Raw genomic sequence first — 27,877 nt, 5'->3', positions numbered from 1 at the left:
CGCAAACCTTTACCACATGAAAATAATCACTCCGTGCTAGAATTAGAGGCCCTGTCCATCAAGTGGGCCATTATCCACCTTAGATACTACCTCCTAGGGAGAAAGTTCACACTCATCACGGACCATTCTCCACTAGTTTGGATTATCCAATGCAAGGACTTTAACCCTTGAGTTATCCAATGTTTCTTAGACCTGTAACCCTACTGTTTCACTGTGGAGCACCTAACCGGTAATCACCAAGGGAATAAAAAATGGCCATTCCCCGTTCCCCTGTCAAACAGATGCAGCTGCATCGCATGGGGGAAGGTGTCTCACCGGCTATTCCCCGGGGATCTGTCATCCAGGTGGCCAGGACACATCCATCGCTATTGGATCCAGTTCCTGGGGTGGACCAGTGCGGGAGTATCACCTGGATGAGGGGTCTTCGGGGAGTGGAAGTGGGACACTGAAGGGTGAGACATGGTATCCCCTTTCCTGTGATACCTTTTCCCCATCCTACCAGGTCGGATACCAAGAAGCTCCCCCTTGCCCCTTTCCTGGCACAAGCACTTTCTCATAGGCAGTTCATCGTGAGCAACAACTGACTAACACCAGAAGTCTTTGTGACTTGCTGGAAGACATCGGCATATTTTTTACAAATTACGCCGATGACACTCAGCTTATTTTTGAACTGAGCAGAGACCATGGCAATGACAGTGCCAAAATCACGGAGGTCTACAATGTTATCGACATATGGATGCAAAAACATTGGATGTGCCTAAACAACACAAAGACTGAACTCATGATCTTCTGGTCTCTCCAGGCAAGATCCAAACTCGGAGCTGAGTACAAAGCTTTCTCCAATAAAGAAGCCATCATCCCGGTAATGCCCCAAGTAAAAACGCTGGGGATGATGGTAGAAGTATCTGTCGGCTCTGAAGCACAGGTCTATTACATGCTCAAAAATAACGCGTATTACCTGCATCTTCTAAGAGCGATAAAACCTTTCATAAATGAGGAAAACACTCCAACGATTGCGAGAGCAATCATAATGTCTCGTTTGGATTACAGAAATGCCTTGCTATTGGGAGCCACGAAGAGAGAGCTCCAAAGGTGACAAGTAATGCAAAATGATGCAGTTCGCTGTGTAACGAAAACTAAAAATAGAGAACATATATCAGCAGGCAAAAAGGAGCTTCACTGGCTCAGAATAGAAGACAGAGGGCCTCATTACGAGGAAGGCGGTAGAGGGTTTAGGCGCCGGTCGAGCTGCCGGCACCGTTAACCAACTACCGTCTCATTAGGAGGTTCCACAATGGTGATTTAACACAAGAAGAAAGGTGGCGAAACTGGAGAGGGTTGAAAGAAGAGAAGTGTCCTTGACCTCTAGAACCCATTAATTTCGCAAGCCCTGGAAAGTGAGCAGCCTAAGACCGGGAACTGATGCTGATCTATCCAACACTGTGCATCAAAGGTATCTGGGGCGCTTCTGTGTCGATAACCCAGAGCTGGAGGAGCAATTGTCACTGTGGTACTGTCCTTGGCTCCTGCAAGAAAGCCACGCCAGTAAAAGCAGCACAGTCGTGAGTCTGAGAAACTCAAACAAAATCAGCTTATGTTTGAACCAAGGGTTCAAGGGCCAACATTGTATGAAGAAATCCACAAAATACATTGCTTAAAGCGCATGTGATGAGAGGCGTGAACAAGTGGAAAATAAAGGAGTGAATGTACTTTGAAAAAGCCAAATAAGATACAGAGTACAGAGTGGTCCGGCACCACATGGGTGCTCATTCAAAGTTCTCTGTAAGGTATCAAACTGAATGGCAACTGCATTGTAAAGAAGGAACTGTGTATTGAAGTGGTCCTGAGATGGGTCGAGCTAAATCCTGTAAACATTCGAAAGTCTTAGATAAGTATAAAGTGAACTGCAATTGGTCCGAGTCCCACTGAGGGAGACTAATTGACTGTAGAAAAAGGATCAGAGCCTGCCTGAGGGGGATCGGGGGTGAACCGTGAGTCACCTGAGAAGGAATACTTTTGAAATCGTAAAATAAAGGGATCTGAGCCCGGCTCAGGGGGATCCAGGGAGAGACACCCAAATCATTAAGTATAAGAGGAAAAGAACTTTCTATTTTTGTTTGTACATCAGGCCCTCCGAATCAAGGGACTTTGATTTAAAAGAGACTTGAGCACAGAAGGCCCTGATGCTGGAATTGGAATTGTAACCTCATTTCAAGGAAGCCAGAGCGTGGGCTTGGCTCACTTGAACCGCCTTGCCCCGTGCTGAAAACATGGGGAAGGGATGACAACGGCCCCAACATCCTGACTTATCATTTTGTGAACACTTCTTTCTTTTTCATGAACATGCCCCGAAACTATTTGAAATTAGTGGTAAGGATTGGCAATAGGTTTTTTAGTATAGGCTCTTTTTATTTTGACAAGACTCCACTAGGACTGTGTTCTTTATTATTTGATGGTTGTAGCTTGCTCCCATCTTAGATTTAGGTTTAGATAGGTGTTTATCACACCCCTTTGAAAGTTCAATAAACACCCTTGAATGTGGTCACTTGTGTCTGTCTTACTTCAATACCATTCCTTCCTTATAGAATATACAGTCATGTTACAAAAACCCTTAGTGCAAAGACAAGAAGAATAGGCACACACTTTGAAATTTCGTATTGACACATGTAAAAAAAAAAGCCTTGAAAAAGTCGTATTTAAATATGGTTTGGTTAAGAGATTTGAACATAATATGAGAAATGTTTCAATAAAAAGAAACTACTGAGTTAGTTGCTTTCAGGTAGTGTAAGTACCTGTTCTCAGGGCGTCGTGCTGGGAAGATAGCTGAACAGAGCAGAAACCAGTCACAGAGGCTCGAAATGAAATACGCTGACACAAAGGAAAAAGAAACTCCAACGTTGTGTGATCAGAAAGGGTTTGTTTATACTTCTTGAGGAAAGAGGAGACTTGACATTTCCATGGAGACATGTCAATAGATTGCCCACGAGACGTGCATTGGCGTTGTGAAAAGGGGCGTAAGCGTCTAGTGATGTCAGCTTGAGGGGTGGGTGGTCTGAATTACTGCTGTTAGGGCACTTGAACTTAGGGCGATGGATCAATGGATGAGATTAGCACAAGATGTGGGCGCCCAACTCGTTGTTTTCGCTTTTGTGTAAATGTGAGAAAAAGTAAGGTAAGCGGCATAGCACATTTTTTTAAGATCGGTCGTAGTATGCTCAAAAATACATGCTCGATCGATTGGGACAATCACATTTCTCAGCAAATTTCCCATTTAAACAGAATAAAATATTGTTGAGGTACCATTTTGATACCAGGGAACAGAAGAAAGGGGAGTTGATTGAAGGATTTTGTATCGCTTTAAGTGTTATCGCTTGCTATAAAATGTCAGTTTGGACACTGCTTTGAAGAACACATTAGGGACCAGCTCCTGATCAAGTGCACTGATAGTCAATTCAGGGATGAGTAATGCAAAGAGGAAGACCAGAATCTTGACCGCGCTATTCAAATTGCTAAGCAGATAGAACACACTGCTCACTGCATAAAACAACTGAGCAAGGAAGAAGAAACAGCTGTGGGAGAGCACGGTGCCGTCAGTAAAGGCAGGAATATATATCAATGTCCAGAGGAATAAGGACACGGGCAAAAGCAAACCACAGATCTCACAGAATGTAGGACATTCACGTGGTCAAATGTATAGCCAAGAAGAATTTCCTCAAAGAGGCTGTTTTAGATGTGGTAGTTTTCAACATTATGCAAATGACAAGTAATGCACAAATGTATATGTCAAAAGCAGAGTATGTGGCAAAAGAGGTCACCTTGCAAAGTGTTCCTGATACACCTCGGATAGGGAGAGTGTCAATGAGAATGATTGTGAAGAGGAGGATGTGAGTGCATTGCTGTATGAAGGGCTCAGGATTATTCAGGTGGTGATTGCTGTGACTGGAGTAAAATAAAGAAGCCCAGAGTAATAGTGGAAGTGAATGGTGCTGAGTGTTGCTGCTAGTGGACAGTGGAGTGAGCTATACTCTCATAGGAAAAGACACTTGGCAACAGAGCTCTGGGTGTTGTGTGTTGTGAGAAGCCAATGTTAAGGCGCTATATACAACACCAACACATACAAATACAATGCATATGGAGAGAACCCATTCACATCGTAGGTGTTATGCATGCTAAGCTTAAGTTCTGGAATAGAAGCACCGCCACCTCCAAAACCTTTGTGATAAATGTTGGAAGAGATGTATTATCATGAGGATGTCGGGCAGAACTAGGGATGAAGGTAGATCCTAATGCTTAGGAGCCAGCTTATGTTGGTGAAAAACAGGAGGTACTTATGTTGAGTAGTGCATCACTGCTCATGTCACCAGAGAGTGAACAGAGCCAGATGTTGGGTAGTAGTGGTACATCGGCTGAGAGTAGAGCTTCTGATGCAGTAAATGGCGACATAAAGTCATGGGTACCTGACGTGTTTAAGGACAAGATTGGATGTTTGCAAGGCTTTGTGCACAAAATCAAGCTAAAGAAAGGATCTATTCTGGTTGCAGAAAAAGTTAGAACAGTGGCTTTGACACTTAGGAAAGAGGTAGCGGCCGAACTTAATCGCATGCTGGGTGGGTTATGGGGCAGTAGTATCCACTTATGCCTCGGAGTGGGTCAGCTCCATAGTTATTGTAAGGAAAGCCAGTGGTACTGTTAGGATTGTCATAGACTTGAGGGAAGTAAACAAGTGTGTAGTTGCTGAGCGATTTCAACTGCCATGAATTGAACTCATTACAGATCTGTCTGGTGCCACAGTGTTCTCCCTTCTTGATCTTAAATCTGTATATCATCAAATCAGGTCACAACATTTATCAGGCACATGAGGATGTTTAAGTGTGTAAGGATGCCATTTGGCTTGATCTCAGCTGCCAGTATATTTCAGATAATGCACAGTATACTTGGTGGAATCAACGGTGTAAATTGTATAAGGATGATATTTTGATCGCAGGGGTTGATTGCTCTAAGCATGATCGGAGATTGCGTCTAGTTTTGACAAAGTTAGGAGTAGCTGGTCTTACATTGACTTTGTAAAAGAGCACATTACACAGGCACGAGGTAGATTATCTACAGTAAACCTTTTCTGTAGGAGATGTCAAACCAAAGAATAGTACAGTTAAGACTATAGTTTACATGACTGATCCCAAATCAAAGCCGGATAGTGCATCTTTTCTGGAACTCATTGAATACTATGCAAAACTCATCAGAGGTCTTTCGAGCAAGACGTCTTGCATTAGGAAGCTTACCAGGAAGGGTGAAAGATTTTTGTGGACAAACAAGTGTGGTGAGGAATTTCACAAGGTAAAGGAGGAGATAGCGCAAGTTCCCATATCGACAGGGTTTAGTGTACATCTCAAGACTCTTGTGTATACCTATGGTTGTGAACTAGGATTAGGAGCTGTTCTGATGCAAGAGAACAGTGATGGAAGTGAAAATACAGTGGCATTTGCCTCTAGGGCACTTGAAGATATGGAAAGATGATATTCAGTAATCAAATAAGAGGCTTTGGCTGTAATATGGGCCATCGCAAAATGTAAGGTTTACCTTTATGGGAGGTCTTTCACAGTAAGGACCGATCGGAGGCCATTGGTCGCAATTATTTAATAAAAGAGGACTAGATGGTGTGTCCAGGAGAATTGTCAAATGGGTTACGAGATTGCAGGGGTTAGAGTTCACTGGAGAGCATGGGCCAGGCAAGAGGAATGCAGGAAATGCTGTGTTGGACGAGGATTCAGAAGAGTGTATGAAGTTAAGTGAGGAAATTAGAGATAGGTTTCATGGGGAGAATTGTCTCAAGGAGGATGACTGGGACATAGCATGTGAGCAGGATGTGTTATTTAAGGAAGTAAAGAAACATATTCTTGACAAGTAGTGTCCAAGTGTTGAGAATGAGGGTTGGACTGAAGACATACATTTTTTTGAAAGAGTTCAAGATGAATTAAGTATACCATCTGGATATGCACTTAGAGGTGAGCGCTTATTGGTACCGGAGGGAATGAAAGAGGTGGTGGCCATGTTAGGTCATGAAGGTCACATGGGTGTGTCCAGAACCAGGTCCATAATCAGAACTGATATTTGGTGGCCGGAGATGGATGCTTTTTATAGAGCAACAAGTGAGGGATTGTGAGCCTGGTCAGGATAGTGACAAAGTGTTAAGAATCTGGGTACCGCCAATGGGGATTCCTGAGGCACCCAACATGGCATGGGATCTGTGGCTCTGGATATACTAGGCCCACTAAATGTTTCTGGAGCGAGGGACATGTATGTAATTGTTGGTATAGATCTGTTGTCTAAGTGGCCCGAGGTAGGAATTCTTTGTGAAATGGCCGTGGCCATTCTACATATAGCTCTAGTCGGTTTCCTAAACAGGCCCACAAGCCGTGACCACATCACTGTGTTTCCTTTGGGCACACTAGCCTTGTCCTAGCCAGTGGCCACAGCCTTTCGCCATGACCCCTTGACCTGTTGCCCACTAGATTTCATTGGGGCCCACTAGCCATGGCCTTCGGCCACTTTCCATATTACACCATTCGGTTCCTTAAGGTAACCTACTAGCCATAGCCTTCGGCCGCACCCATTACTCCCCACCTCACTGTTGCTTTAAAATTCAATTTTGTTGTATTTATTTTTTGTATCTCTTTTTAAAAAAATACCCTTTTCCCATAACCACAGTCAGTATACTCCCGATAATGGAAATGTACTAAAAATAAGCACGGTCATCCGTAAATGGACACAAATAACCACAGTTATCCGTCAAAAGTATGCTAAACCCAAAACTCCTCCCTGCTCTTCTCTGCACTCAGCAAGTGCCCCCACCTCTTGCCATTCTCCCCACTCACCTGAAGTTCTTTTGCCTTCCCTAGCCCTCACCCATTCCCCCAACACTCGTTTCGTGTGACACACTTTCATTCCCGATCATATTTTCTATTATAACGGCGGTTATGTGAAAACATTCAAGCTCTGAACTTGGTCCCCAGCAGCCCCCTAACTCCACAATTTCACATGGCATCTTCTTTGCCCCCTCCCCACCTCTAGCCTGATGCTATTTCATCCTTTCTCCTCCTCCAAATGCCATTTTTCCACTTTTCGTTTTCGGCAAACCTGATAATACCCGTTATACCAACAGTGATCTCTCACATCGAGCACACAAAAAATGGCAGAATTTTCATTAGTGAAAAGCCTTGCTGATGCTTTGTGGTGTACATACATAGCTATAATTGTGAGAGAAGGGGGCACCACCTTCCATGTCAAACATTTTAACTACTGGACGGAATAACCCCAGACCCCTCCCGGAAATCGAGTCAATGCTTTGTGCCCAAGTTGTTTGCTACCTGATCCAATTCCGTTCAGCGGTTTTTGCAGTGCAGACATTTTGACTTTTTCTCTATGGGGAACTGAATGGGAGTAGGCCAAAAACAGCATTTTTTTTGCTCTCTTAATAATATTTTTATTTGATAATTGATCTTTTCCAAAGTTTCCAGTCTGGGGCGGGGCCGAGGGGCAGAGGGCAAGGGGGCAAGGGGGCATGACCAACATTTTGTTAGCAAAATTAAATCCATCAGGCAAGTTATTAGCAATTCAATATTTGGGTTTCCAATGATATGATATGATATGGCATTTGTAATTTCGCCTATACACAAGTGTTTCAAGGCGCGACGAGGCAGGGAGGGGGGAACAGGGGGGAAAGACTGACAACGATCCTACTAGGCCAGGTGTCATTCAGATGGCGCAAGTGCAGGGGTAGGGGGAAGGGAAAAAGTGCAAGGGGAAGGGGAGAGGGGGAAGTGCTGAACAGGGTAAGTAGAATAAAAAATAAATAATAAATAGGGCTAGCTGGTGGCAAGTGCAAGGTAGGTGCAGACAAGTGCTGGGAGGGGGGGGGCTGTAAGGGATGCAGAGACAGTCCCGCAGTGCAGGGATTGCCAGGGAGGCAGTGCAAGTGGAGAGTGGCTGGGCCAAGGACCGAGGTCGGTGAGAGTGGCCCAGGTGCAGGTTCAGTGCAGTATCAATGAAGAATTAGCAGGGGAGAGGGAGAGAGAAAGCAGAAGCAAAGAGTAAGGTTTTGAGTTGCTTCCGGAACCGAAGATGGTTCTCCTCAAGTTTCAGGGAGGCAGGAAGGCTGTTCCAGAGGGAGGCCCCTGCCGCAGAGAGAGATCTGCCCCCAGCTCGTTGCTTCGAGAAGCGGCTGACCCTGAGGGAGTTGGAGACAGATGAGCAAAGGGCTCGGGAAGGAAGATATTTAGGAAGAGAGAGTTGAAGGTATTTAGGCCCCAGGCCCCAGAAGGCCTTGTGGACAATGCAGATGGTTTTGAACTTAATCCTCGCAGCCACAGGGAGCCAGTGTAGAGATTTCAGTCCTGGAGAGATACGGTCCCTGGGCTTGAGGCCAAGGACAAGTCTCGCAGTCCTGTTCTGGATGAGTTGCAGAGGGCGGAGAGTAGAGGCAGGCAGATTAAGATGGAGGCTGTTACAGTAGTCCAGCTTCGAGAGAACCAGGGCTCTGGGGACCGTGAGCTTCTGGGGGAAGGAGAGGAAGGGAAGAATACCTCTGAGGAGGTGCAGCTGGTAGTGAGACTTCTTAGAGACGTCAGTTATATGAGGAGAGAAGGAGAGTGTGGAGTCGAAGATGACCCCGAGGTTTTTTGCCTTGCAAGTAGGAGCAGGAAGCGGGCCAAGAGAGGCTGGCCAGAGCACTGCAGGGAAGGAGGAACTTGATACTCAACCATGGTGCGGGACTGTCGCGCTATAATATCTTCGAATCATAATTGTGCAACGTCTTTTTCTGAAAACTGGTCAACTTGTTTATTAATTGTGGATTTTATATTTTGTAACGCAACCATTGGTCTGTGTGTAGTTGATTCTAACCCTAGTTCCTGACTGTGTAGGGCTGCCCCGTTTTTATCTATGGTGATGCCGCTTTGCATGATGGGAGTGCCCAAGTTTTGCCCGTTCTTACTCAATCATTATTACAACTAAGCAATACACACTACTTACCGCCCTTCCCCCTCTCCAGGACCTTAACTCCTGGCAGAGTTTCTAACACTGTGGGTAATCAGTAGTTGCTGCAAGGCCTAGCGGCGCATGTGGATGATGTCATCACACTGTCCCACAGACTTATCCCTGAGGGCAGAGGGCCTGCATCACTGATGTTTGGGGCTTTCCTCCCACAAGACCCTCAGCCTGTAGCCCAGCATACCGGGTTCACATTCAGTGATCTACACGCAGGTACCCGGTAATGCTCTCCCTTGCCGCCCCCCAGGAACTCAGGGAAAAGGGAGATGGTTGTTCATTATTTCGGCAGAATGACCCCACTGACCTGCCTATCCTTTTGCAGGTTTGCACGCACAGGTGATACCACGTGGCCCGGGAGAGAGTCTGAGGGTGCAGTGTGAGTACCCGGACACCTACAGGAACAATGGGAAAACCTGGTGCCGAGAGAGAGGAGATGTGTGTGACCTCATAGTTAGAGCCCCAGACAGAACTTCCTCTGGGAGGACCACAATTTGGGATAATAAGACTCTACAGCTGATTTCGGTCACTTTTGAGAATCTCCAGGTGCTGGATTCTGGCGAGTACTGGTGTGCGGCGAATGTTGGCAACAATTTCAAGATAACAAACAGATTTCAACTGCAAGTTTCTGAAGGTGAGTACAGTTCCTCTGAACAGCCCCTACTTATTGCACATGGTTCTGTTTTCCTAAAAATGATAATTCTTTTCATGTCCAGAATCAAGGAGCTCGGGGGTTTATTTGTATTTATTTATTGTTCACTTGTTAGGCTCTTATACAGCAAATACATTCTGTTTCAAGCGCCCACAGGGCAGCAGGGCGGGAACATGGGCTTGCAGTACAAGAAAATATACAAAAAATACAGTGGGGGAAGGGACGGGCGAAGCTATTATGCCTTGCGAGTATTCAGAACATGCAAGTGCAGCAAGGAAGAGGGCAGTGGAGTAAGTGCTGGGGTGTCCGTGCTCGAGGCTGAGCCACAGATGAAGTGCACGGCATGGTAAGTGCTATCCGGCCAAGAGCCGCATTGGGTGGAGAGTGCAACCCCCACCCCACTGCAGGCATTCTAGTTTCAGTTCTCTGTGCTTACTGTACCTGTCCTCCTCCTGTGCCTTCGCTCTTGTGTGTACCTGGTGTGTGACCCCTCCCCCCACCCCCTTTTTGCTTGGCTGCCTCCTCTTTGTTCTCCACCTCGCACCCCTCCATGGCGCTCTCAGTCTTCCCTATCTTCTCTAACTGCTATTCTATCTCCTATCCTATCTCTCTCACTAAGTCGGGTAGGCAGAAGCTTAAAAGGGACATACTGGTCTCCAGCCCAAGCCTCCATGTCGCTGATACCTGAATCAGTGCTTCCTCCAGACAGACCCTCACCGACATCCTCTTCCAGGCCGATAGACCCACATATGGTCTCTGTTCTCTCTCCTTTTTCCTCCTCTCCCATTAATGGTGGCTCTTAGTGGGAGGTGCCCTTGGCCCCCTTCCACTCCTCCAAGACTATCATTAATGTCTATCTGAATGACACCGTCTTGGTCCAGCGCCCTCAGACCAATCTCCTCCTTTTTGATAGATGCTTCCCTGTCTTATAAACTTCCTACCTTCTCCTCTTACTCCTACCTACACTGCTCTGGCTCCTCTGCCACCTTCCTCTTCTGCCACATCTCTGGCACCCTCTCTCTGCTTCTCTGGCTGCTCTGCCTACTCCATCCCCGCCACCTCTTTGGCACTCTCTTCTTCCTCTCTGACTATTCTGCCATCTCCTTCCTCCTCCTCTGCCCACTCTTGGTCACCTCTAACACCTCCAGAGAGCGCACTTCAAGCCTGTACCCCTCCACGGAACTCTTTCAAATGTGGCAATCTGCTCCACGTAGCTAACCTTAACTCTTGCTCTTCTGTCCAACACTCCTATGACATCTGCCAACTGCTTGAAGAACTTGGTCTAGATGTCCTCAGTCTTAATGAGATTTGGTTCACGGCCAGCTCTGTCACAAGTTTCAACACTCTCCTCCCTGACGGCTTCAAGGTCCTCTGTGAACCCAGAACCAACCGTCCAGGAGGTGGAGTAACCCTGATCTTCCCACAGTGGACCCCTGCTTCTGTCATTCCTACATAGGCCTACTCTGCCTTTGTATTGCTGTTATGCTGTCTCTATCCGGGCCTCTCTCTCACTGTGGTCACCATCTACAAGCCACCTGGCCAGGTCGCTCTCTTCCTCTCTGAGTGGGCCGACCTCTCCTCGTCCCTCCTAGCCTCTACCTCTCAATTTCTCCGCCTTGGAAACCTTAACATCCACTTGGATGCCTCACACCCCTCCTCTGGGCTCTTTTGAAATCTCTACAACTCTCTCTCTCCCTCTCTATTCTTCCCTCTGGCCTGACACATTCTGCTGGGCACACCCTGGATGTTCTTATCTCATCAGACATCCCCCTCTCCAACCTTGTAACCACTCCTCTCTTCTGATTAACCATTTTCTTCTCTCCTCTCATCTGTTACTCTCTGTCCCCGAGACAGACACAGTTGACCCCAGCACTGCAACCCATCTTCTCAGTCATCCGGCACATGAGACGTGTGTCAGTGGAGTCTTTCGCCACTACTTTGTCTCCTCCTCCTTCACCTGTGGCTGACTCACACTCTGACACAGTCATCTACAACCTGCATCTCTCAATCTCTAACACTCTTGATGTTCTTTCTCCTGTCATGAGGATCTGTCTGAAGCCCACATCCAAGTGCAATTCTCGGTATGATTCCAACCTCGCCGACCTTAAACGCAAGTGTAGGGCTCATCCTCCGGCAAACTGGCCTGCCGCCTGCACCAAAGGTTTTGTAGACTCTCTGTCCTGTCGGTGAGTGTAAAGGATTGGTGCGGGGTGTCTGTACTCCTACTCTCTATATGGCAGAGGAGAGGCACAGAGGACCCCAGCCAAGATTCTCTATGCGGTAGCAATGGACGAGCAATCAAGGCCTAGCTTCTCAGGAGGTGATGCGGGCTGGTTCTTAAGTACAGTGTAGTCCCTGAGCACACACAAAGGAATGTCCACACACTGTGTTATTGAAAACACAGCTCTTTATATAAATAAGGTTCACATTATGTACACAATGACAATAACACACTTTGTACGCTGGTAATTATGCCAAAAATATACAAGTTTATGTGGCACCACTCTATAACTTTCAATTCCTTTGAAATGCATCAACTTCTAACAGTTCAAATGACATACGAATCAGATTGTAGGATGGATGAACGATAGACACAGAAAGAAAGCAAGGTAAATCAAGCAATGGCAGAACAGCCTCCCGTCTACCTAGAGACAGTTCTGTGCGAGGATCCCCCCACCTGGGCAACCTGTAAATAAAGCGTATTGACAAGCCCAGTCCAATTGTGCTCAATATAGTCTCAGATCTTTCTGCATCCCCAATGTACCTGGTGTCGTAGAGTTCTTCAGTGAGTCATCGATGGACCCTTCTTGAGTGTACTCCCTTTAAGGCAGGAGCCACGGGTCGTCGAGAGTTGGTGAAGAAAAGGTGAACTTTGTGGTTGATGGAGCAGCTTCGATATTCGTGATGCTCGTTGACGAAAGCTTGTGAACGTCCTGTGAAGAAGAGGTGTGCGGTGCACCTCGACGACAATAGTTAATTGCTGCATAGAGTCAATAAAGAACTTTGGCCCAGCAAGGGCGTCGGGTCCTCGTGAAAGATTAAAGAATATCAAGGCATAATACCACATAGTAGAAATACGCCAGTCACAAGTCCAAAGGTACATGTACACTTTATTAAACAGGCAGCTGTCTGGCTCTCAACACCCTGCAATGTGCGTAAGCAGACACCGTGAGATGAGAGAGTGCTGGACATTTCAAAAGCACAAGTATTTATACAGTTTTCTCACCATCCCGGACACATCGTTCAGCCCCTCTTTGTGTAATACATTTACCTTGGGTTCATAGCCTTTCCATATAACTAATTCATGTAAAAACATCTTTGAATAGTTGGCTGTTTTCCATCAAACATTCTCCATGTTTTCCAAACATGAGGCACAAGTTAACAGTCCTTATTTCACTTGCTTATATTTGTCTACCATTTGTTCTTGAGTTTAAAGTCAGCTTAGTTTCAAGGAGCGAAAACAAAGATTTCTGCAGAAGCACATGTTCAGCTATTCATCATTCTGTTTCACTATTTTAACTGGGAAGACACTGTTGGTACAGATGGCATCTAAATTACTGATTAGTACGGCTCTTGTTTAACTCCAAGGTTTCTTTAGTGCAGGACAAACAATCCACCTTAGCAGCTTCAGCATGCTTATCTACGTTGACATAGTACAAAGTTGATTTTTCTCTGCTGGACCCGAAAACACAAATTCTAACATGGGACAGAAAGCAGGAGTTAATCAAAATGGCAAATAACTTTAAATGGCGGCGTAGTCAGCCTATTTCAGGTTCAATTAATGCTATTTACAGTGTGATGTGAATGTGCTTAGGCCAATGCTTACTATCAGGCAGTATTCATGCAAAATATACTTTTACAAACCCTACTTTTGGCCTAAGCCAAGAGCATTACTCAAACATTAGCATCATCTGAAGACAAGGCATCATCGTCAGAACATCCTGAATCGCTATCCTCAAAAACATGGATTGCCATGAACTCCTTTATAGTGATATCCTGCATTACCAAGGCATTAGTAATTTTCCAGGCATATGTATCTTAGTTTCTAGTTTATCAACCGCTTGTGCACAACTTCCCCCTATCATAGAACAAATGACAGGAAGACACTGTATGCAACAGCAGCAAAATAATACAATGCCAAGGATTACCATTAGAACTGCAAAGATTTTCCTGCCCCAAGATCGTAACAAGTCCCAGAACCATGTGCCAATATCCCAGTTTCCCTCTGGAACATGTACCACACTGCTTAAGGTGTGAAATTTCTTAATTGCCTTAAATATGGTGGGGAGGAATCGGATACATTAACGCAACACACGGATCCCACCATTTTGCACACCCCACCATGCTCAGCTAGAATGATGTCTAGCACCATCCTATTTTGACGAGCCACTGATCTAATAGCCTTTTGCTCTAGTGTCATGTTATATAGGATATCAGTGGTTTCATTGATAGTTTTCTCTAAAACCCTCGCCAGTTTTCTAATATCTTGGGAGTTTATTATCTGTCCCCAAAATGGCACAGATGATTTAGCAACATCACCCAGAACCTGTGAGGGAGTGTCACCATTCTTATCCCGCCTGGGACGAGTTCTAGAAACTTCAGCAGTGGTGGCAACATATACACCTGGTAACAGTACACCTAAATAACAAGTACCCTCCCAATCTCTTGGCAACCATAGATATGCCTCATTACCGCAAACAAAATAAACAGGATCTCCTACATACTGAGGCCCAACTTCACTGGTTAGCACAGAAATGGTCGTACACTCCTCAAATGTACCCATTGGTTGGGAACCCTCTCTTCGTATGCAAAATGGAACAGAGTTTGGACTATGGTTAACAGTATAAGAAGGAGGCATGGCATCCCTATTACCTATGGGAGCCATCTTAAAGGTAATCATTGATTCAAAAGGTCTGGAGAGTCTATCAGAAGGCCTAATAGAAGCAACATTTAGCTTGCTCCTATTCTCAAACAGAGAACATCCGAAAGGTGCTAAAACTCGTTTTTCAAACTCATTGAGATTAGTCCCATCAAAATTCCCACTGACACTATTGTTCCATCGGCCAAAGAATAATGCCCTAAGTGAAACATAACAAGCAGTAGTTGGAGGGAGTGGATGTATATACCAGCCCAATCTCTTTTCCCCATTTTGTGGCAGATGTGAACATATCCGACAATTGGTCTTATTCAGAATGGCATGGGTTGCGTTCATGATCATAAAGAGGGTGTTGTTATGATAACCCCCTCTATGTTGGAGGTCTCGAGGATGAAGAGTGTGCGAATGCACATAAGGTGTAGACATAGTGGAAACACTTGCAGTTGGCGGTGGTCAGTCATAATTTCGAAAAAATAATGTCAAATGACAAAAATGTCAAAAAAGAAATGTCGAAAAAAAAAATGTTGAATTCCGTTTTTTTAAATTATATATTTATTTTGGGGTCCGGGAGTAAAAAAAAGGGGTAAAACAAAAAAATTATAAAAAAGGGGGGTTGGGGGAAACCCCCCCATTTCGAAAAAAAACGTATTGAAAAAAAATGCGACATTTTTTTTTCGACATTTTCTTTTCGAAATAATGACTTTCGACATTATTGTTTTCGAAATGATCACTATAAACCGCAGTTGGCAATAAAGCATCAAGCGGATGTATACTCTCCAGATACCAAAACCCTAATGTCAATGTAATTACAATACAAGCTGTTATTGTGATCAGTATCCATCTGGTCCTCGGGGACAATGACCCTCGATGGGTGGATTCATTATCAGCATAACGATCAGTATCCTTATTAGAACAAGTGGTCCCTAAAATAGGCATATTTACTCAGCATCCGTTCGGAAGCCTCACTGTTCGGCTCTTTTAGTTCATCCGTGGGTGGCACTTGACCACGTGGCCTATCTTGATTGAAGGTAACTTTGCCGGTCCCTGCCTCTTATTGTATGCAGCAGAGGAGTGACAAGGGACTTGCTCAACTGTGGTTTCTTGTAGGTTTCTTGTGGGCACAGAATCCTAGCCGTACTTTCATATTATGTTACATTAATGTAATGTCAGCAGGCCCTAAATCTAAACCCCGTTCTGCAGTCGCAGATCGTACCTTACAACTCCAGGTACTGAATGATCGGTGAACAAAGCATTGTTTTTTCCTGAAAAAGATAAAGAAGCAGAAACAAGATCAATCAATGGTGAAGAAGAAAATGAAGAAGCAGCAATCTCCCCAGGCCCCACGGGCTCAGGAAGGACTTTTGGGACACCCTTGGTGCGATCAAAGCAGACTCATTCTGAGCATCAGGATCAACAATTCCGTCCTCCTCCCCTTCGTCATAGGGCAGAGGAAAAGGAATCCTCTTCACATGTGTCGCGTGGATCCAGTGTTTCTTTCCGGTCACTCGTACTGCAGTTTGCGTAGCCAAAAGGATCTGATGTGGTCCTTTCCAGTGAGGTGCAAGGCAGGTGCCCCTCTCGAAATTCTTCACCAGGACCCACTGACCAGGTCGCAGTCGATGACCTGGAGCCTCGTATTTTACAGGGAGGGCTGCTCGTACCTGTTGGTGAATCAAATGCAAGTTTTGAATCAACTGATCACAACAGTCAGACAAAAGCGGATATTCGATATCTTTCAACTGCTTGGGTCTCGGAGCATTCCATACATGGGCTGGTCTCCCCATGACAATCTCATAAGGGAGAGCCCTGTCTTTATTGTGCGGTCGTCCGCATTGATAATAAGACTATTGGCAAAGTTCCAGGCCATTTCAGATTGCTGGGTGCACACATTTTGGTGATTTTATTCTTTAGAATACCGTCATGGCGTTCCACAAGGCCGGCACTCTGAGCATGTCTGGCCAGGTGGAACCATTTATCAATCTGTAATACCACACATACTTGCAGGATGTCAGCAGCGATAAAATATGGACCATTATCGGACCAAATTACTCTCGGCAAGCCAAAACTAGGAAAATATTCCTTAAGCATGGTCTTTGCTGTTGACATTGCTGTGTCATCTTTCAGTGGGAATGCCTCAACCCATTTGCTAAAAGCACAGATCACAACATTTTTATAGTTTTGACAATGTTCCATCTCAATGAAATCAAAATGGATCACCTCAAAAGGCATGGAGGGGGGACCAAAACTGCCCTTCGGTGTCGGTGTTCCCTTCCCAATGTTATGAGGCAAACATATCAGACAACTCTGGACCAAACGTTCAGCAGTTTTCTGGATATTAGTGTTATACCAGATGGGATCTAACTGTTGACAAGTCTTTTTGGCACATATATGTGTTGGGCCATGAGCCATGGTGACCGTAGCAGTGACATAGGCATTGGGTAGCATCCATCTTTGCTTCTCATTATCCACCCAACAACCCTCATCATCTAGAACTGCTGCACCCTCAGCCCACTGTTTGATTTCTTCTGGAGTAGCTTCAGCCTGATTTTCTTTTATACTGCTAATCCCTTCATCCATAATACAAGTATCAGTAACCCATCTTGTTGGATTGAACACATACATCTTGTGTGCAGGTCAGTAGCAGTCTGTTTGCCTATTTTGTCAGCAAAAGCGTTCCCTTTTCCTACATCGTCCATCACTTTCTGATGTGCTGCGCACTTCATTATTGCTAGCTGTATAGGAAGCGCAAGTGCTGACAGCAACCGAACTATCAGAGTGCCATGTTGAATTTTTGTTCCATGTGAGGTCAAGAATCCTCTCTCAGCCTCTAGTCGGCCAAAATTGTGTACCACCCCAAATGCATAATGGCTATCTATATATATATTTACACTAACCCCTTCATAAATTTCACAAGCTCTGGTTAATGCAATAATTTCTGCGGCCTGCGCAAAATTATGCAGAATTCGTTTAGTCTCCACAATAGTGCTTAGCGTGGTGATTGCATAAGCAGCAGTGGATGTACCATCCAGAAGTTTAAAACAGGAGCCATCACAGAATAGCTCCACTTGTGGATTCTTTAAGGGTGTATCAATTAAATCAATTCTGCCCTTAGTTGCTTGTTCTGTATTATAGAGGCAATCATGTGACATTTCTTCACTGCAATCCTTCTCTTGTGGAGAAGGTAATAGTTCAGCAGGATTCAATGAACAACATCTCTTAATTTGGATATGCGGTGGAAATAGAATCAGCTCATATCTTGTTAATCGGGCTGATGTGAGATGTTGCATCTGCGTTCTGTTTAATAGAACATCTAATGAGTGGGGTACCATCACGGTAAAATAATTACCTAAAACCATACCCTCACATTGTTTCATGATGCAGCAGCAGCAGCTACAGGTCTCAAACACCTTGGCAAAGTGCATTGACCAGGGTCTAACTTGGAGGAACAATAACCGAACAGCCTATTCTTGCCGCCATGTTCTGTGTCAAAACGCTCAAAACACATCCATCACGTTCATTCACATACAAAACAAAGCCTTTTTCATAATTTGGTGTGCCCAAAACTGGTGCTGAACACAGCATAGCCTTAAGCAAATCAAAAGCGTTCTGGCAATGCATGTTAAACGGTAAAGGCAAAATGTCCTTCTTTGTCAGTGCCAACATAGGTTTTATCAACAAAGAAAATTTGGGATCCACTGTCTTCAATATGAGGCATGCCTCTTAAAGCTCTGACCTCTTTCTGTGTATTTGGAACAGACATATCAGAGATGCTTTGTATCCATTCAGGTGTCAGTCTTCTTCCCTCCTTCGACAGGAGATAGCCCAAATAGGCGACCTCCTGTCGACAATACTGAATCTTCTTCAATGAAGCCTTATGCCCATGCTCTGCTAAATGAATAAGCAACAACACGGTGCCTTCTTTGCAAGCAGCTTCAGAATCAGCAGCTAGAAATAGATCATCAACCTATTGCAACAACGTGCAAGTGGAATGTAACTCAAGCGTAACAAGCTGTTCTTTCAACGCTCTACTGTAGATACTTGGACTCTCAGTGTACGCTTGCGGCACACAAGTGAATGTGAATGAGCATCCCCTTAGGGTGAACGCAAACAAATATCTGCTATCAACATGCACAGGGATACTAAAGAAAGCGTTTTTAAAATTCACGACACTAAAATGTGTAGCCGTGGCTGGAATCATAGTCAGAATTGTGGTAACATCAGGCACAATCAGAAAATGTGAATCAACAACCTTATTAAATGTACGCAAGTCAATAATAAAACGAAAAGGAATCGCATTATCCCCTTTTTTATAGACTGGTAAAATCGGGCTATTACACACACTTCCCACAATTTCCTCAATTACAACTCGGTGTACGAAATCAGAAATAATACTCTTCAAAGCCAGTTCACCTTCAACTGAAATCTTATACTGCAGAATACGCAGCAATTTAACTCCTGGTTTCAACACAATTTTAACTGGTTCAATTCGTAAAATTCCAATGTCATTATCATTAACTGCCCATAAACATGTCGGAACCTTATTCAGTCCAATTGGTAAAGGCATAGACAAAAATCGTGGGACGGAAGTTTGTTGGGGCGAAATCATTAAGTACACTCCATCTGTAGAACAGTAAATAACAGCATTCAATTTTTTTAATAAATTAAATCCCAACACATTTTGGCCACAATTTGTCATCAATAGAAATGGACAAGAATCAGTAAATGGTCCCAGTGAAATTGGTACCGGCCGAGAGACCGGACTAACCACATGCGTACCAGAGAACCCTACAGAAATGTTGCTCTGCCCTGACAGTGGAATATCTGGAACCCGTGAATGATCAATAGAACACTTCTGTGCCCCTGTATCTATCAAAAAGAGATGCTCCCTATTCCCAACCTTCCTTTCAACGTAGGGCCCTTCGAGATCGATGGGAATAGGTGCCGGTTCCAGACCCTGCTTCGGGCTGTCCTAATGGATCAGTATATCGTCAGAGGAGAAATCTTCAGAAAAATAGACATTTGAAGGATTATCAAAAATATTCCCACTAGTAACACTCTGTTGCTGATTGTCTTGTGATGGTGTCTGCTGATTCTGTGCAAACTGACCTCTACCAAGACCCCCTATGCCAGGACAGCCTCTGAATGGTCTACCCATGGCACCATATGTGCTATTTGATCTCTGCTGAAGGATCGGGCAGTGTGCTCACCAATGACCCTCCTGTCTACAATATGCACACTGGTTCATGTGTACAGGATCCAGTTGTGTGCCACCCTGTGGTGTAAATTGGCCTCTAAACTGTGTATTCCCACCTCTGGCTCCTCTAGCTATTTTCTGCATAATACTCTAGTTTTCAGGTCTCGCTTCTTCTTTTTCACCTTCTCCTTCTCTCTATTAACACTATTTTCATAGTACTGAGCCATGTGTAACACTTCAAATTGTTATTTCACTTGCCATGCACTCTCAGAAGTCATGATCTGTGATTGGATTTCAGGCAATAATCCACGCACAAACTTATCAACGAACAGCCTCTTTCCTGGCTCTGTACTCAAGTTTTGACCATTAAAATCTGAAAATACTTGCTCATATCTGTTAAAATACTCTGTTGCACCCTCTGACTTTCCTTGTTCTAATCTGCTTCAATAAATCAGCATGAAGGATCACGGGAAACAACAAATCTATATCACCCAGCGGGAAAACTGACGAATGCAAGACAAATTCAATTTCTTTATAAAATCCTGTTGTATTCTTCCTAATATCTGGAATTGATTGCCTAATGGTATTCACTTCCTGTCTGGAAAATGGGACAGTGACAAACTGTGAGACATAATGTGCTTCAATAGTGGTGGCAGGTGTTCCTGCTGCAGCATTAGCTGGAATCTCTACCTTTTGGAACAAATGTCGGAGGAACTTCTCTCATCGGCAATTGTAAAGTAGACAAATCTGGACGTCTATTAAGCAACAAGGCTAAATCAAGTGACAAAGCAGTCAAAGCATTATTGGGCAAAAATGCTCTTTTAGAAATAACCATCAAATCTGCAGGACAACATTCCTTTCTCTTCATAAATTCACCTTGTGGATACTCTACCATCCATGGGAGAAATTGAAACATCCAAAATCCATCTAAGAGTGTCTTTTGTGCAAATGCGCATTTCTTCACTCATTGGTTTCAATGGAGGAAGAAATCGCTTCTGCACATATGAAGCTTGCCGCTCATTACCATCCACCTCATCTCTCTGTAACCGATCCAGCCCCCTTTAAACTCAAATACCTTTGCTACATGCTCATGTACTTTCTCCGCAGTGTCCCTCGAGCGGGCAAGGACATTCAAATCCCTCAACCCCTGTGGGACATTCAAGTCTGTTAAATCGCTCCATATATCAACTAAATACGTTCCCATCTGTTCTATCAAAATATTCTGTTCAGGAATACCTTCTTGGTCAGAAATCGCAACTAAAACAGCCGATTCATCACCCTCTTCGATGTACTTTTTAGCCCACGTATACAATTCTATCTTTCTGCCTTTAGATACTACGAGTTACTATTCTCGAATCAGCTCCCACCTCTTCAACGACTAAAGGTGGAGCAGAACTACCTGGCAAAGATTCAATAGATAGCGCAGGCAATACCGCTGGCAGTGCATACGGAGCTATGGGGACGGCAAATTGTCGGTAAGGGTGGAGGTGCAGGAGGGGGAACAACAACGGGAGGAAGAGGAACAACATTGGGAAGAGGAGGAGCAACAACGGGAGGAGACACATAAGGAGGTGGTGCAGTCGAAACAGTTCTACGTTCATTCAATAATTTATTGAGTAACTCATCTGATGTACGAAAATACTGAGAGGGATATATGTTTTACACATCTAGTTAAAAAGCCCTGTCCATACCTCTAATGGATTCTGACTGTTTCTGCTGATCATGCAATAATGCTTTCTCAGCATTCGTCATGTGTCTATGTGCATGCTTTTACCTATTTTTGAGTTGCTGCATAGTTTCCTTCCTCCAATCTCTAACTGCATCAAATGCTGCAGGCCTAGCTTTTTTTCTCAACAATACAGATTCTTAATGCTCTAGGTGGGCAATTTCAAAACTACCATAGACTGGCCACTGAAGTTTGGAAACATGTCTGGTCTGTCTTTGCCCAATTTCATTAAATATGATAGTTCCTAGGCCATACAAAGATTGTCTATCTCTGCGGAATAATACCCTGAAACATGATGACAATTTCCCAGGCATAGCTAAATCGCGATCTTTCCTCGCTACGTTTGTTTCTGCGGAGAAAACGACTGCAACAAATATCAGGACTTTTAATAATCAGGGTACGACTCAACTGATTTCAAACCAAAGGGGTCCGATCGGATTTCAAATCGTCGTGGCTGGCGTTTTTGCAAAAACAGGCCTCGATACAGGGACGAACGTTGTGATGTCCTACTAAAAACTACTCACCATCCAGTGATCGGGCGTGCAGTACTGTGGATGAATCGCATCACACTTTGCAGGGGCCCGCGTCACACTCCGATCCCGGTCCGGCAGACTCGTCTTCATCTAGCGATGTGACATCAATCTTGAGGGTCCATATTCGGGCGCCATCTGAAAGATTAAAGAATATCGAGGCTTAATACCACATAATAGAAATGCGCCAGTCACAAGTCCAAAGGTACATGTACACTTTATTTAACAGGCAGCTGCCTGGCTCTCAACACCCTGCAATGTGCGCAAACAGACACAGTGAGATGAGAGAGTGCTGGACATTTTAAAAACACGAGTATTTATACAGTTTGTTCACAATCCCGGACACATCGTCCAGCCCCTCTTTCTGTAATACATTTACCTAGGGTTCATAGCCTTACCACATAACTAATTAATTTTAAAACATCTTTGAAAAGTTGGCTGTTTTCCATCAAACATTCCCCATGTTTTCCAAGCATGAGTCACAAAGGTAAAGTCCTTATTTCATTTGCTTATATTTGTCTACCATTTGTTCTTGAGTTTACAGTCACCTTAGTTTCAAAGAGCAAAAACAAAGATTTCTGCAAAAGCACATGTTCAGCTATTCATCATTCTGTTTCACTATTTGAACGGGGAAGACACTGTTGGTACAGATGGCATCTAAATTACTGATTAGTACGGCTCTTGTTTAACTCCATGGTTTCTTTAGTGCAGGACAAACAATCCACCTTAGCAGCTTCAGCATTTTTATCTACATTGAGACAGTACAAAGTTCATTGTGCTCTGCTGGAGCTGAAAACACAAATCCTAACATGGGACAGAAAGCAGGAGTTAATCAAAATGGCAGATAACTTAAAATGTTGGCATAGTCAGCCTATTTCAGGTTCAATTCAATGTGATTTACAGTGCGATGCGAATGTGCTTAGGGCAACGCTTACTATCAGGCGGTATTCATGCCAAATATACTTTTACAGTCGCCGTCTGGATTCAGCGAATGGGACGTGACCACGGCTGGCTTCCGGATCTACGTCGGCTTCTCTGAGGTCTTCGGCTAGAGGGAAACCCCCCAGCAGATTTTCCTCGGTCGTCGGCGACCATGACTTTCCCAGCTGGAGGAAAGCAGTCGACGGTGATGAACAAGTGAGTCCTTGATTCAAAGTGTTTCTTAGGCAATAGAGCACGGCGGCTCCAGTCGACGAGGTCTCAGCAATACCTCCTGGATCTCGGTCGACGGTGATGGATGTCAATGTCCGGGCACTAAACTTCAGTCTCCTCGGCGATCCCCTTCTCCGGTCGGCAGCCTTTCAAGGGTCTGACTTCCAGGGAGCCTTGGTGAAGATTAGTTAGTGCACAATGGTCCCTCGTAGCTCGGCAAGAGGTCTCCTTATCAGGCCCTCTCTTGGATCAGTTCCTTGACGGTCACGCAGCTTTCAGTTTGGTGAAGGACAGCAACAGCAATTCTTCTTCTTCCAGCAGGCCTCAAAGCTAAGCATCAGTTTCAACTTCAGCTTCTGAATGATTTCTATCAGTGAGAGGTCCTCAGATATACTATTCGGTCTCTCATTCACTCTGCTGGCTCATACTCAGGCAACCAATCATTCAGAAGGGCAGTCAGGCAGCCAATCAGGTGCACAGTGCATTCAGGCCATTCTTCTCCATCCAGACACTCACAACACAGAGGCCCTCATTAGGACTCTGGCGCTAAACCATGGTGCTATTAGTACCATGGTCCATGCCAGAGTCCGCCAGGGATAAAGGGGGAATTACCACCCCATTCCAAGGTTGGCGGGGCGGTAATTCCCCCTTTCTCCATGGCCCTTCCCCATTCCCATTTTTGCTCCATAGGGCTCAGTGGGAATGGGGAAGGTGGCAATTACGGTACTGCAAATTGCGGTACCGTAATTGCCATCAAGGTCCCTTTGCGGGTCCCGACTTTAACGGCTGGTCCAGACCAGCCGTTCAGGTCGGGAGCCGCAAAGGGACCTCGTATTAAGGCGTTAAGGGGTTAACGGCGCCGCAGCCTTTTACGGTGCCATTAACCCCTTAACGCCAGGGTCCTAATGAGGCCCAGAATGTGGATTCTGACAAGCACTCATCCTTTCAGCGCTCCACACTGCATTCATACCAGTTTCGGGCAGGGCTGTCTCATTCTCAGTCATGGTGTCAACCACCAGATACCAACCACCCATAACATGAAATGCGTATTTGTCACACACTCCATTCACCCAGGTCCCACCCCACAGGTGTACCCACAACATACAGTCGTTGGAAAGGCTCCAGCCAGTCTGGTCTGCACTTCCCCACACTACCATATATGGAACATCCACCCAATAGCCAGACAGGGGAAGGGACAGAGTCCGGGCTTCCTGGGACTTTGGGAAACAAGGTAACAGGCAATAGAAAGCAAGAGGCCACGGGGGGCCATCTTGTCTCCATCGGGAATCCACATATTCCAATGACGGGGCCTGGGCATCCCAAAATGGATGACACCCAGAGCACCTGTCAATTCAGCAGCTGCCACCAGCCTATACCCTGCTCTGTGGGCCACACACAGGTGCCCAAAAACATACACTAGGAGTACAGGGTTGTACTCCCACCCATGGGTGCCCTAAGGGTACCCCATGGGTCTGTTCACCAAACCCAAAATAGGAAGAGCCACAGCGCCAGGAGTCCCACATGAACTCCTGCATGGAAAACAAGACAGAACACACATGATAAAGCCATAAAGGACAACGATACGTAGGCCTTGTCCCTCTGATGCATTTCCAGCATCAAAGTGAGAAACCTGAAGGTGTCTCACCCGCTGGTCCCCGGAGATCTGTCATCCAGGTGGCCAGGACAAGGCCATAACCTTTGGATGAAGTTCCTGGGAGTGGATTAGTGAGGGAGGATCAACTGGATGAGGGGTCATCAGGGATTGGAAGTGGGACACTGGAGGGTGAGAAGCGGTATCCCCTTTCCAATAATACTGTTTTCCCATCCTACCAGGTAGGATACCTAGGAACTCACCCCCCCCACCCTTTGCCGACACAAAAACATTTTCACTGACAGCTCACTGTGAGCGACAATAGATTAATACCAGAGCCGTATACCTGACATTTCCCAACACAACGGTCAGGCAGAGTCAGGTAATTATTGATAATTAGACGCACCTGAATTCCATCACACTTCCCCACACAGATAAAAGGCGGAGCACGAAAGCACACTCTGAGTGAGGCAAAACACCTGAGGAAGCAGCAGTTCTGAGATGGCAGTTTAATACAAGGAGAAAGACGGCGAGACCAGAAAGGGTTGAAATGAGGGAAGTGCCCTTGACCTTTTCAGAGGAAGAAAAACGTTACTTTCATGAGCCTTCGAGGATAATAAACATAAGACCAGGCATTAAAGCTGAAGAAAGGTGGATTGTGTGTCAAAGGTACCCAGGGCTTTCCTATATCGACGGCAGAGTTTAAGGCATATGTGATGAGAGATGCAAATATAATTGAATATCCAAGGAGTGAGTGAACTTTTGAAACCAAAGTGGATGCCATACACAGAGTGGTCTAGCGCCACGTGGGTGCTCTTTCGAAAGGTATTTGTTAGGTATCCAACTGAGAATGTAAAATTGTAAACTGTTAAACTGAAGTAGTCCTGCAACGGGTCAAGCCAAATCCTGTGCACATTCAAAAGCCTTCGATAGCAAATAAGAACTGTAATTGGTCCGAACCCGGCTGAGGGAGACTAATTGTGAAAAGGGGATCTGAGCCCAACTGAGGAGGATCCCGGGTGAACCATGAGTCACCGGAGAAAAGATTGTGGTACAAAAGGGGATCGAAGCCCGGCTGAGGGGGATCCAGGGTGAAGAGTGAATCGTTCTACTTGAATACTTGGAATGGAACATTTTTGTTTGCTTGATACATCATGCCCTCTGAATCTAGAGATGTTAATAACATAAGAGACTTGGGCACAGAAGGCCCTGATGCTTATAATAGAACTGTATCCTCGTGCTGAAGAAGCCCAAGAGTGTGCTATGCTCGAATGAACCGCCTTGTCCTGTGCTGAAAACATGGGGAAGGGAGGCCAACGGCCTGAACATCCTGACTTATCATTTTGTGACCACTTCTTTCTTTTTCATGAACTTTTCCCCACACTATTTGTAAATTAGTTGTAAGGATTGGCAATAGGCATTTTAGTATTGGCCCTTTTATTTTGACGAGACTCCACTAGGACTGCATTATTATTATTTGATGGTTGTAGCTTTCTCCCATCTTAGATTTAGGTTTAGATAGGTGTTTATCACACCCTTGTGAAAGTTCAATAAACACCCTTGAACTGTGGTCACTTGTGTATGTCTTACTTTGATACCATGCCTTCCTTACATGTCCAAGAAGAGAGCCTACATCCCAGCCCACGTCTCTGCGGCCCCCAACAACTCAGCCAAACTTTTCAAAATCTGCATGGAGCTGGCCAATCCTGCTCCAATCTCCACCTCTCCTGTTCCCTACCAGGCCCTTTGCACGGCACTGGCTTCTCACTTCACCACTAAAGCTAAGGACATCCTGTCCACTCTCGCCTCTTCCTCTCCCTCTACCACTCCCGGGCCCTCTCCAGCCATCTCTCATCCTCCTTTTTCCTCCTAACCTGTGTTCACTCCCGACGATATTTCTAGACAAGTCCGACATATGAAAGTCTTGTCAAAGCAGGGCTCCTCTTCTCCTCCAGTACCATCATCGAACCACATCGAGACCCTCGATCCAGTCTTGGCTGATTTCTGCAATCACTCTTTTTTGCCACTGGAACCTTCCCTTCCCCCTAAGGCACTCCCTTGTGCACCCCCCCTCAAGAAGCCGTCTGCCGATCCTTCCTCTCCGGCAAACTACAACCTAATCTCTATAACTCCTTCCTAGGCAAACTCCTGGAAAAGCTATCCATCTCCCATCTCACTCTCCATACTGAATCTGCTGATTGTCTCCATGACCACCAGTCTGGCTTTAGAGAAGCCAGAAGCACGGAAACTGCTCTCCTTAACACTAGTGAAGGCCTGCTCTCTAATCTTGACTCTAACCTTCCTTCTGTTCTCATTCTGCTTGATCTATCCTCTACTTTTGATACGTCAACCACGCCATCCTGATCAATCATCTCTGTGACAACCTGGGCATCATGGGCCAGCCTCTTTCATGGTTGACCTCTGTTCTATCCAGTCGACCCTCTGAGGTCCAACTTGGGTCTTTCTCTCTCCCACCTTTCTCTCTACATGTGGTGTTCCCCAGGGTTCCAACCTCTCACCCAGTCTCTTCAACCATTACTTTGCTCTTCAGGCCCACCTTATCTCTGCCTTCTGTTCTAACCTTCAGTGTTATACAGATGACACCCAGCTCTCATTCAGGCTCCCCTCAGATCTCTTGCTCATTCCTGACTGCCTATCTGCGATTCAGGAATGGTGTGCCTCCAACAATCTCTGCCTTAACGCCAGCAAGACTGAGATCCTTCTCATTGTGACCCCTGCTCCTGCTTTCCCTCTTGCACTCTGGCCGTCCACCCTAGGCCCTCGACCTTCACCTTCCTGTGAGGCAAAGAACCTTGGTGTCATCTTTGACTTCACCCTCTCCTTTTCTCCACATATCTCAAACATCTCTAAGAAGTGACACTACCAGCTGCACCTCCTAAGAGGTATTCTTCCCTTTCTCACTTTGCCCCAGAAGCTCACTGTCTCCAGAGCCCTGGTTCTCACTAGGCTGGACTACTGCAACAGCCTCTTCCTAAATGTGCCTGCCTCTACTCTTCGCCCTTTGCAACTAATCCAGAACAGGACTGCAAGACTAGTCCTTGGCCTCAAGCCCAGGGGTTGTATCTCTCTAGCCCTGAAATCTCTCCAGTGTCT

At 45.3% G+C, this 27,877-nt stretch overlaps 1 protein-coding gene across 1 annotated transcript in view; it reads left to right on the top strand.

The window, feature by feature from the left end:
- LOC138520744 (CMRF35-like molecule 1) overlaps positions 1-27,877 on the top strand; it is a 176,203-nt gene that overhangs the window by 37,695 nt on the left and 110,631 nt on the right. Inside the window, exon 3 of the mRNA XM_069633026.1 lies at positions 9,368-9,676. Within this exon, the coding sequence (XP_069489127.1) occupies positions 9,368-9,676 (309 nt within the window). The remainder of the gene's footprint in view (positions 1-9,367; positions 9,677-27,877) is intronic.

Source organism: Ambystoma mexicanum, chromosome 13 (genome assembly GCF_040938575.1).
Source record: "Ambystoma mexicanum isolate Mex_15411 chromosome 13, UKY_AmexF1_1, whole genome shotgun sequence".
In the NCBI taxonomy this organism is placed as follows: Eukaryota; Metazoa; Chordata; class Amphibia; order Caudata; family Ambystomatidae; genus Ambystoma; species Ambystoma mexicanum.
This window is presented reverse-complemented; position numbering and strand designations above follow the sequence as displayed.